The sequence below is a fragment of the Cololabis saira genome, chromosome 4, assembly GCF_033807715.1.
Source record: "Cololabis saira isolate AMF1-May2022 chromosome 4, fColSai1.1, whole genome shotgun sequence".
NCBI lineage: Eukaryota > Metazoa > Chordata > Actinopteri > Beloniformes > Belonidae > Cololabis > Cololabis saira.
The window spans coordinates 36092491-36104691 of record NC_084590.1 but is presented as its reverse complement, the minus strand read 5'-3'; the positions used below and the strand labels follow the sequence as shown (position 1 = coordinate 36104691).

The 12201-nt window shown below is 42.1% G+C and overlaps 1 protein-coding gene across 1 annotated transcript in view; it reads right to left on the bottom strand.

Annotated features, from left to right (window-relative positions):
* Positions 1 to 235: 235 nt before the first annotated feature.
* Positions 236 to 12201, bottom strand: part of nxn (nucleoredoxin) — a 68221-nt gene continuing 56255 nt past the window's right edge. Inside the window, exons 4-8 of the mRNA XM_061719618.1 lie at positions 11682 to 11782; positions 11458 to 11564; positions 10515 to 10694; positions 9812 to 9936; positions 236 to 1318 (exon numbers count right to left, since the gene is read on the bottom strand). Of these exons, the coding sequence (XP_061575602.1) occupies positions 1136 to 1318; positions 9812 to 9936; positions 10515 to 10694; positions 11458 to 11564; positions 11682 to 11782 (696 nt within the window). The 3' untranslated portion in view covers positions 236 to 1135. The remainder of the gene's footprint in view (positions 1319 to 9811; positions 9937 to 10514; positions 10695 to 11457; positions 11565 to 11681; positions 11783 to 12201) is intronic.

The window sequence follows — 12201 nt, the reverse complement described above, 5'->3', positions numbered from 1 at the left end:
GTGTTTCTAGTCTTAAACAGATGCAGATGCTCTTGAAGCACATCTGTTTAACAAATGATGAGCATCTCCGTCGTTTGTGTCTGCAGTCATATTGTCTATGCAAGTCTGTAGAATTCAGGGAACTCATCTAAATACTATTTGCAATAATAAACACAACGTCTACTTTGCTTTCTTTGACCCGCACGTCTCTAAATACTTGTGATGAAGGAAGTGGTGTTTCTGTTTATCTTTTACATATCCAAGAGTTAACTTTATTGATAAATCTTAACAGCAACAAAACTTTGTGCTTGCCAGTGAACATTTTTCTTTAATGGATGTGAGAAGTCATGACTGAAGTAACAGAATATAGAGATTTATACATTCAACACTTCTCAAAATACCATTTTTGTGCCTCCAGAAATAACCTAGCCTATTTCCATGTTGGGACCTTCACAGAAAATCCTCGTAACGACTTGAGATGAGCACCACCATCAACAACAGCTTAGAGATGACTGCTGACTTGCATCACAGCACACACAACAAAACACAGGGTTTTTTTTAAAACATCAGCCATTGGTCTGGTACAAGCAGGCAGTGTGCTTTTCACCGCATGTGAACCTGTCATACTGTTTCTTTTATTTAAATATGCTTACAGCGACATCCAACCGAGGTCTAAACCACCTCCACTACATGTGAATTACATCTGCAAAAACACTTATTATTCTTCCTCAGTATCGTTCAGAAACCAAGAGTAACGCGGCTCTTGCAGACAAAGCAGAAAGCAAAGAATCGGCTTCATTATTAGGTCCAAGGGTTTTCTCTAGAATTCAGAAATACTATAGTGTGTAAAAAAAAAAAAGAAGACAAAAACAGAATCTCCATATATATTACTGTATGGACTATTGTCAATGCAAGGCACCACAGGAGAGAGAGAGAGATAGAGAGATAGAGAGAGAACTCAATGAAGATAGAAACGTATTAAAAAAAAAAGTTTAAAATGTCAGTAAAAATGAGACATTTCTTTAATAGTCAGGAGGGGGAGGTGGGTGAGAACATGGGAGTCTGGGAAGGTTTGAGTGAGGTGCAGGCGAGTGTGAGGTTGGATGACGGAGCGAGTCCCACATAGCATGTCCAATTTCAGCAGGGGGCCCTCTCGTTAGATGGGCTCTGGTTTGAGCTTTTCTCCAAGGAAGTCGTTGACAAATTGCTCCACTACAGCCGGCGTGATCTCCTCTACGTCACGAACGTACTTCGCACGGGCCGACATGTCCAGGATAGTGAGCAGAGGCGCTGCCTCTGGGAGGTTAGTGTAGTCTCGTAGGGAGTCGCTCATGTCATCCTGCGGTGGAAGAGGGGGAAAAAAAAAAAAAACACAGAAACGATTAAATATGTGATATTTCAGCGGTGGAATGCTGCAAACACAGCTACATGATTTCATATCTGGTGGGAGAGTCAAAAAGCCTGTTTTAGGCTGACAATTCTTTTTAAATTAATTTAAATTAATTTTTCTTGGTAAACCTATGATTAGAATTGAACATGAAACTTTCAAAAGAAAGCAGTTCCAGTTAAAGTTCAACCATTATCCTAGGCTTCCTTATTAAAATGTCTACCTAATCTTTAAGGTGCCCGTTGAGTGTTTAATAGGAGCAGGATGCAGTAAACTTCAGTTACACATTCATACATACATACAATTTAAAAAAAAAAAAATATATATATAACTTTTTTTTTTTTTTTAAACAACTGCAAAGCTTCATTTAATTTACCTCAGAGTAGGCTGGTTGGGAGTTTAATCAAATGTATTCTACTAGTGTCTTACAGTATCAGTATAAACAAATGCATGTCAACAGTCATCAGTGGTGTAAAGTAACGAAGTACAAGTACTTCGTTATTGTACTTAAGTAACATTTTTGAGAATTTGTACTTTTATTGATACTTTCATTTTTCTGTACTTTTACTTTTACTTCGTTACATTTTCAAGGAAAAAAATTGTACTTTTAATCCGCTATATTTAAAATTGGACACGTCGTCCAGCACAGCGGGGGCTGATTTATGGTTCCGCGTTACACCGGCGCAGAGCTACAGCGTAGGGTACGCGGCGACGCACACCCTACGCCGTAGCCAACGGCGTAAGGTGTGCGCCGATTTAACGTGGAACCATAAGGAGGACGGGAAGGAAGGGGGGCGCGTGAATAAACCGAGAAGGAGCCGCAGCTCCCGGGAGAGTTGCGCCGCAGAGGCGGCCGGAAGGCCGGAGGAACCGCCGTCGCGTCGAGGACCGATGAGGACTGAAGCCTGAATTATGGTTCCGCGTTAAATCGACGCAGAGCCTCGCCGTAGGGTACGGGCTCTGCGTTGGTGTAACGCGGAACCATAAATCAGCCTTGAGCGGCAGCCGACGCTTGTCCATGCGCACCATTCTTTGATTCCACCCCTTCTAAGGTGGTTTTGGCATTTAAAAGTTCAAAAGTCTCATCCTTTATCAGCTGGGGTTGCGGTACAGCAGCAGTGATGAGCAAAGGGAGAAATTAAAATGGGGTAATGGAAACAAACGCTAAAGGGGTCAGAATAATATCACCATTATTTAGAGTTGTAAGCAAATTCTTGGATTCTTCATTTCTTTGCAATCCTTTTGAAAATAATTTTGTACTTTGAATTTTGTACTTTGTACTTTTTACTTTTGTACTTAAGTACATTTTACACCATGTACTTTTGGTACTTTATTATATTTAAGTTGAGGTACTTTTATACTTTTACTTAAGTAATGTTCTTAATGGGTACTTTTTACTTTTACTTAAGTAATTTTCAAGCAGAAAATTTGTACTTTTACTTAAGTACAATATTTTTGTACTTTTTCCACCTCTGACAGTCATGTAGTTTACTTAACAGAAAAAGTGAGCTTAAAATATGCAAGAAGTGTGTTGTTTAAAGCTATTCTATGTAGCAATCCCACTTCGGACAACATAGTGTCCCACAGATGTGGAGTGTTGATGAGAAAACCACTAACAAGACTGCACTGATGAGTTGGGACAGTCTTCTTGTAATACCACTTCCTCCCACTGGCGCTGTTCGTTGTTGTGCTTTCATTCTTCATCTTCATGAATGGGTTTGTGGTATGCTGCCCCCACGTGGTCACAAGTGGTACTACTACAGAGTGGCTTTAACGTCATAAGGATGACAGTAAGATCTTACATTTACTGCATATGTTGCCTTTTGTGTAATGACGTAAAAAGGGCCATGTTGATGTTTTTTTTTAGCTATAGAAAGAGTAAAAACAAACCCAAAGAAAAACAAGAAAATGTCCAGTACTATTATAACAAGAATCACAAAGGTTTTCCCAAGAGTTAGGACTGAGTATTCCCAAGGACTCAAGACAGATGTGAGGGGTTAAATAATGGGGAGTAGGAAAAAATAAAACGAGATAAAAATTTCTTTTTTAATGTACTATATATTCTACCCCAACCATTTTTGACGGTTGAATACTGACCAGTAAACTTGTACAATAAATGAATAAATACATCTGAGGAGCAGAAGGTCTAACTGGGCAAAGCCTGGAGACATGTACAGTAAAATGTGAAAATAATTTTGCCTAAAAAGTGTAACAATAAGAAGGCATTGACTTGAACAATCCCTTCAACCACAGCAGTAGATGATTAATGTCAATGTCTGAAAAAGCCTCAAAGCAGCAAGCGTCGCACGTGCAATGAAGGTGACGTGCTGCAAACTGAGACCGGCCTTTTGTGTCTGTCCTTTTTCTCATTATATGTGCCAACATGAAATTTGAATTCCTTTGACAAAAATCCAAGGTGAACACGTTCCTCTGAAGATATTTTCTTTGGAAAACGGATGACATTCGTGTGAACTGTGTCCCCATGAGATTACCTCAAAAACAACCCGCAGAGCTGTTTCACACCTTCTTTATTAATGCAACAAAGTCCTTGAAATAAGAGTGTGAAATTCATCTCTGCCGAGGCCCTGCAGGCAGCCTACCCAAAGAGACCAGAGAGCATCTTGCTTAGCCCTGCATCCTGCTGCGTGGAAAGATGGGAAGGGACTAGGTGGGGGTCCAGCAACATCCCCCAATCCACTAATTTCAGATTTAAGTATTACCAATGAGCATTTGAGCAGCATATGCTAGCGAGAGACATACAGAACCAAAAGGCTTACAATGAATTTTGTTAAAAATAGATTGCTGCCGGGTTTAGCAGGGAGCCCAGTTTTATTTCAAAGAAGTTTTTTTTCTTTTCTTTTCTCTCCAAAGGGTCTCCGTCATGCATAGCTTGAGGCTTGACGTCACCTTTCACCCATCAACAAGTTAGGTCTTCATCTGTAGCCACAGATAACAGATGAATCACAGCTGCGCAGCGGCTTTCAAGCAAGCTTGAGAATATCATTAATTACTCAGCCCGAGTAAGAAATCACAGAGTTTCGTAATTCGGTTTCAGCTCCAGCTGCGAGACCTTCTGCATCTGGCATTCCTGCCTTTCACAAAGATCCTTTCTTCCTGTTGCATATCTTCTCTAAGTTAAATGGATTTCATGTGCTGCGTTCTCTCGGGTCAAAACAGTTCACTTGAATGCGAACGGGTAATATTTTAATATTATTTGAACATGAACTCATCAGGAGAACTATGTCCTCGAACATTTAGGTGCAAGAGAAAAAATGTCAATATGAAGAGTGTGCATAAAAGATCCTGGAGGAGACCCTGCGGATAAACGTGCTCAATTATTTTTCTTTTCGTATGTCTCTAACAGCAAGCAGAGATTTTCCTCATCCTCGTGACCCCATTTCCCCTCCGCTTAGTTTGTTGGCTAAGAGGGAGCCTCTCGAAAGACTTAAGATCAGTTTCATATGGAAAAGATTAAGTTGCAAAAGTTAAAGCTACAAGAAAAGGCCAGGTGGTGGCACTGCAACAAAGAGCTGGACTTCAGAAGGAAGCAGCGCCTCTGATGCTAACGCTGTTAGTCACTGATTTATGTGCCAGTTCGAGTTTAGGGAAAACAAAGCCAATGATAGAGTGACTTTGGATGCATTTCCTGCTACATTTAATGCTCAACCACCCCCTCCTCTCAGCTCTTTGTTGTTCCGTAATCAGAAAATCCACAGCTATTCTTCCTAAATAGATCAAATAACACAATCAGCTTGCAGAATTTTTTGTTGAATAGCATCGCTGTGCTCCTACCTATAAAGGATTAGCGTGGCAGGATGAAATATGTGACCTCTGATTTGCAAAACTGCTAACAGATGGAACACACGAGCCACAGTGTGGTATTTTCTTATAGGGAGCTAGTTTATTTAGAGTGAAGGCCGTTTTATTGTGCTGCAAATCACAAAACATTGACCACTTAAAGCTCACAGATGTAAGCTGTCACTAAGGACAATGTTGTTACAAGTGAAAAACTGCTTTATTCTCCTACTGCAAATAAAAGCCCTTCCTTTCAGGGTCTCTTGCTACCACGCGAAGCGTAGATTATAGATCATCTGGGCACGCAGTGTAAAGAAACCACAAAGAGAGACGTGCCACAATCTGTCACTTTGGCCTTTCCAGCCTCTCCGATATGAGATGTAATCTCGGTCGTCAGTCATTGCTTCCATAGGAACTCATGCATCTTCTTTTGTGTGGTTTCCCTGCTTGTGTAAACTGCTTTCTCGTGAGGTGGGGCCGTTCCACAGTCGCCCCCCCACCATCTACCTCCGCCCTCTGCAGCTCAGCCCAAAACAAAAAAAGGACAAAGAGCCTCTCTGCTGCCACCCGCACTCGCAGCTGTGATAAGGCTCAGCGTGCGTTTACTGTGTGGGACCTGCTGGGCCGTGTCAGGATTGTTCCGATTACTGATGCACTGTGGCATTTAACAGATGATGACGGTCTGATAAAGACCTCAGCTGATAGCGATAAAAAGCCTTCTCGTGGCCGGCGTCCATCTATCTCTTGTACCATCATCACTGACAAAGATTGGACAAATACCTGATGAAAACGAGTGAAGAAAATGTACAAAGCCCAGACGTTCCCCCTTAAGATAAAGATGAATGCTCCCAGCAACAATGACATTTGGATGTCAAGCTGTTGTCACGCTAAAACAGGTGGTAAATTGCACTGAAATCTCCAGTTTTGCAGATTTTGTATTGAACAGATTTTGTATTGAAGTATTGAACAAGGTAAAATTTCAGCCCAGCGATGGTGCTTGATAATAATCGTTTTTCAGTATTGCTAAACGCCTATTCTTCTTCGTTTACGCTAAAATCCAAAACACATCAACATGCAACCAAATGAGGCACATATTTGAGATATGAGCCATTATCATTTTAGCATCCTGCTGGATGAAAAATATGACTAATAGTCCAAACAGATGCCACATTGTTTCAGCTGCAACTATAATAGTAATTCCTCAAAGAAAACTAACGCTCTCTGAGGTGAAAATGACTTGAATAACACTTTATGAATCTCCAAAGGGAAATTATTTTGATCCAGTATTTAACAGAGGAAAGAAAAAACTGTTGGCGAATTGCTAGATTTACACAAAAACAATATTTATCAAATAAGAAAACCTATGATGGAAATGGCTCTAATTTGAAAAAAAAAAAACCTCTCAAATATCCGAAAAACCTTTTTATACTTTCACAAGGTGGTTTTTCAGCAATTTGATGATACAGTTTGTCGCAAGAGTGTGATGGAAACGCTTTTCGCGCATTTTCACGTCTCTGGCAGCGCTGGATGTGACGCTGTCAGTCAATCTAACCTAATCAAAATGTAGTTTCCAGCTGTTTTTGACCTCATGAATAAGATATAGTTGTGCTGTAACACTAAATCATAATGTATTATATAAAGGCTTTGCCTCTAAATAATCATTGGAATGATCATCCGCTGCCTTCGGCATCTGGCTATCATCTTCTTCACAATGAAATTTGATTTTTCTTTCATTATTTTGAGGAGAACTTCCCGCAGTTGCAGTTATTTAAATAGAATACAGTTCAATGGAAACACCACGTCTCAAATTCTATTTTCTTTTGCTTTTAGCTGGAAACATGACTTATTACAGGTAACACGGTAACACTGTGTGGTCTTTTAGGAGAAAAACGTGGCAGGAAACTAGCAGCCCACAATTCAGTATCCAGGGTACGGATCCGCTCCTTCACCATAACACGATTACGCCGTCTGTCGTTAGGAAGCACCACAAACCCTCCTCCTTCAGCCAACAGCTTTATCTCAAATCTGCGGCGAGCGTAAAATATGTTCCTGCAGCCGCATCTCAGCCAGCCACACAATACTGCATTCCTGTTATTCTCACTCTCTTCACATTCACTCCAAGGTTGTATATTTTATTTGTTAGGCATCTCCCATTGCAGAAAGAAAGGTCTTAAACCTCCTTCTCTTTGCCCTCCGTTCTGCTCCTGCTCTACATGATCAACGTCACCTCTTCAGCCCATCTGGATTTGGGGGTCTTATCTCTGGTGGTTAGCCGGCCTTCGGAAACCTCAATTAGCCGTTTCCGCACGTAAACATGTTTGTTTTTGTCACGGTAACTCGTCAGATGAAGTAACGGAAAGAGAACGTGACAAAACAAGATAAGATATGCTGCAACACCGTTCTGGAAGTGTTCAAGAGCAGGAAGCCTCATTCTGTTATTGCTCTGTTTTGGTCTTTTTAACCAAATAAAGAATATTAATAATGAAGCTTGGAGAAGCAATATTACCAGCAGCTGGACAAATAAATAAATTAAATAACAAGTGTTTAATCCTCACATGACTGGGTAATGCCATAGCAAATACAGAGCAGAAATGAAAGAATCCGGGATCTTTAATTCTTTGATTATAAATCTGTTCACTTCTTTGTGGCAAGTGCTTTTCTCTACTGGGTAAGAAGATCCTCTCTCATTCAGCACGGCCTAGCCTCCCTGGGAGACTGCCAGCATTACTGCTGTTTCATGGACACAGAAAACCCAGCAGCTGGTTTGGCAATGAAACACGCGACTACCGGGGCGAACCCGGGCCAAGGTGAAGGAGTCCGGGCTCAGAGCCCGGAAGTCCAAGCGAACGCCTGAAACGGGAAGTGACATCCAACTGTGAACCCAATCTGGAAATAAAAGCTTGCGAGTTCATGGCCAGTTAAGCTACAGTGAGGAAACGGTACCCGCGTTACATGGAGGTTAAAATATGGCTTTGCATTGGAGCTCTTCCCTTCCAGAGCCTGAGAGTTTCTGGTTCTGTTTAGGTGACATTTCTCGAGTGACAGAGTGGAGCTGCCCGGGTGACGGTCAGCACATGTGCAAGCCCCACAGCTGCAACTTGAGCCGTCTTTTTATTTGGGAAGCGAAACAAGAAACCAGAGCTATTCTCCCCGACGGCCGGGCGGAGAGGGAGAACTGGGAGGAAGGCGAGCTGGAGGGTAGAGAGCAGGCACGGGGTAGCTCATCTGCTAACCGTCTCACCTGCTGCTGCAAACTAACGTTCAAAAGCTCTGAAGACTTTGTGGTTTGTCGCACACGGGGATGATGTGCAGATGCAGCGGGAGATGGAAGGATAATTAGGAAATTAGGAAAAGAGAGGGCTATTTCACTCAGAGCTTGCAGCATTAAATGCTGGAACTGGTTTCTACAACAATTATTTTTTTTAAACAATTTTTATTATTATTAGAAGTAGTAGTAGTTCTGCACAACTTTTCAGTTTTACTATATTTTACAAAGCATTTAATATACAACTGAAGTATTTACAATAATTCACATAAACATCGGGTCACAAAGTCTCTCGTTTCAAAGTGACTGTCGTTGTCATTTGCAGCTTTTTCCTCCGAAAAAGAAAACAGTTCTGACAGCTTTCTGCGCTCTACCTGCTCACCAACAAGCAGCGGACACGCTCAGCACGCAGGTTGTGAACACGGTGGAGCACTTAGCCGCAAATGACCTGGAAATTTGCATCCGTGTGGTTGCATGGACAAGTATTTCTCTCTGATTAAAATCTCTCCAATTAGAGATTCCAATCTCACTCTCGGCATGAAAATGAAATAGAATAAGTTATATATTTACAATATGTCTAAAACTGTTCCGACTGCTAATCTGCCAGAAAGATAAGAAAATTAGATTTTTTTTTTAATTTTTAAACAGAACAAGTCAGTTAAGTCAGATCTGCCGTTTTGTTTAATTGAATACCAATCTCAGTACATGCTACTGCTACAGTCTTTAAACGAGGCGGTGTGCGAGAGGAGTTTTGCAGCTCACCAACAATGCTATTATTAGTGTTCGCTCTCCCTCCAAAGACCCGGAGCTGGTGTGTTCAAGTCAGAAGCAGCTACGAGTGGGAATAGTTGAAAGTAAGCAAAACGACACAATGATCGTTTGTGAAACACTGCATGCTAACACGGCGACATGTCGCCCCAGGGGGGATGATTATCATCCTTCTGTCACTCACAGAACCGTATAATGTCTTCTAAACATGCACAGAAATAAAACATTTATTCCAACCAGAGAGAGACAATCAGATTAAGTTTCATATTTTCCACCTGAATGAATTTTCAACTAAGTGACGAGGGGTCGGGAAATGGGAGCTCAGTCTATTCTGACCGTGCTGGTTAGATGAGGCATCGTTATTCTGATTTTGATACAAATGTACAATTATTGTATTAAGTATTAAGGCCTGCATGAATATGTCTAGTGGCTGGTAGAAACTGGAGTTGTTTATGCATATGTTTAATGTGTAAACTGGCACCTGGTTGTTTCCATGAGTGGTAAAAACATAATAATTAAAAAAAGAACTTTGGTTCATAGCTTCAGTTATTATTAAAATCATTAGACTTATGTGCAGAAAGAGAGCATATTTACATCCTTTAAGAAGCCCATCTCACCTCTCCGGCCACAAAGAACAGCAGCGGTGTCTCCTCCTCCTTGTCTTTGTACTTGGCCATGAGCTTCTCGGCTATTGGCTGAATCAGCTCCTTGGCCGGCTCCAGCTCACCCTCCTCCTCAGCGTCTGATTGGCCCACGGAAGAGACACAAAATGATGTTACAGTATATTTAAAGAAAAGAAAAAGAAAAAAGACACCTGGGAGAGGGGAAGAAATACACAGATGAGTGAAACTAGAGGAAAAGGAGGAGCAAGTACTGGTGCAGAGATGAAAGAAAACCGCACAGATGGTCTCTGTTGTTTCGCAGTGTGGTTCGACTTCAAGAAACATTCACATTTTCAGCATTGTGCTGTAATTTCCCATGTTCTTCCTCTTCCGCCCCGTATTCCTGTTTTGACTCCGATTAAAAACCTATAGCAAAATACCTCAGGATTTTCCGTATCAGTATGTAAATAAACAGTCATCAGTGTTTAATTATGTAGTATTTAGTATCTCGAACCAATATTTCCCCACACACCTCAGGAACTTTCCACACACACACACACACACACACACACACACACACACACACACACACACACACACACACACACACACACACACACACACACACAGACACACACACACATAAACAAACACCCTGGTATCCTGGAAAGAGAAATGCTCCACATGAAGCTGCATCCCACTGTGCCTGCCTCCTCACCGACAAACAGGACGAGGCAGGGCCCCTCGTGGAGCTGCACGGCATTGGACTCGCTGAGCTCCAGCACGGGCCGGGGGTGCCAGGGGAAGAGCCGGCACTCCGGGTCGTTCAGCACCTCCACCCGGCCCTGTCGCGTGATCACACGACCCTCCGCGTCCAGCAGAATCAGCGTGGGAATACCTGGAAAGAGACGGACGAAGAGAGCATGATGTGAGTGGAAGAGAAACAGGGGAGGGGAGGAAATGGGCGAGAGTGTGGGAGTTAGTTTGGGTCATTTCCTTCAATTATCACTTTATGATGCAGGCGTTTCCTTCTCCCACCGAGACTTACTTGCTGTGTGGATTTTTTTTTTTTTTTGCGTTTCTGGTCACTGACCCCCTTTCTAGCTTTGTCTGTTTCACCTGAAATGCTTTCACGGGAACATTTTGTCCAAGTCTTTGTCCACCTCCATGCTCCATGCTTATGCTTACAGTCCTCAAGCCTTATTAACAGCTTTATCAGAAACAGATACCATCAGCCAGCATGAGTCAGTGTGCTCCAGTCTGCGCATGTGGACTGAGGTCTGCAGAGGTGGGGGCACAGGAGGAGGGGGGGGTGCAGTGCTGACTTGTCCTCTGTGCATTCCTCACATTCTTTTACAGGACAGACGGAGAGCCAGCACCGGCCAACTTCACCCACACGTACAGAGGAAGGAGTCAGGAGGAAAGAGCGAGGTACTGAGCTAAAAGCCACTTCGCTCCCTGAGCCAGAGAGGCAGTAAATTGGATAACCAGCTCACATTCCTCAGGCTGGAGGGCAATCTCTGCTGCCGTTTGCCCGGGTTTTTAGGTTTGTGACATAACTAATCCTGGCAGCGGTGGAAAAAAAAAAAAAAAAAAAAAAAAGACTGTAGTTCTAGTTTAAAACCTGATGCATCACAAGTGAGAATGCAGCCGTAACGTACCTTGTATTCCGTAGAGTCTGTTGAGTCGTGATCGCCGAGCCTCATCTGAATATGGCACCGCCAACCACGGCATCTCGCTGAAGTACTGCTTAAAGGACTCCTCTGACCTGCACAGGTTTAGCACCAAACAGCAACGTCATATTAACACCTGAACGGAGAACGCTCACTCAGTTACATCAGTGGTAGCCATTCACTTCATAAAATCCTGGTAAATTGGATGTCACCTGTCAGCGCTGACAAACACAATCTCAAACTTATGACCCAACTCTTTGACCGCTCGATAGGACTCCACCAAGACCCGGGTCAAACTGCGGCACGGTGGACACTATAACACAGAAGAGGCACAGGAGAAATTAGTTTCTTTGTTTGTTTGTTTTATTTAGGATCCCCATCAGCATTAGCCACAGCATTAGCTATTCTTCCTGGGGTCCGACATACACACAACACACAAATTAACACTTAATACATAACAGACATACATTATACATGACTAGGGCTGTTCGATTTTGCCCAAAAATAAAATCTCAATTTTTTTCTCTCAAAATCCGATTTTCGATTACGAATATTTTGTGAATTGACAAAAGGCAAAGAAATGATTTCAAATATGCTGTTTTTTTTATTGAACATTTGCCCCATTGGGATTTAAGTGCAAACTTTGCTCTTATTAAACCAAAAATGAATGAATAAAGTGCAAAGCTCTGTAAAATAAGTTGAAAAAAAGTTTTAAAAAATATAATAAAATAT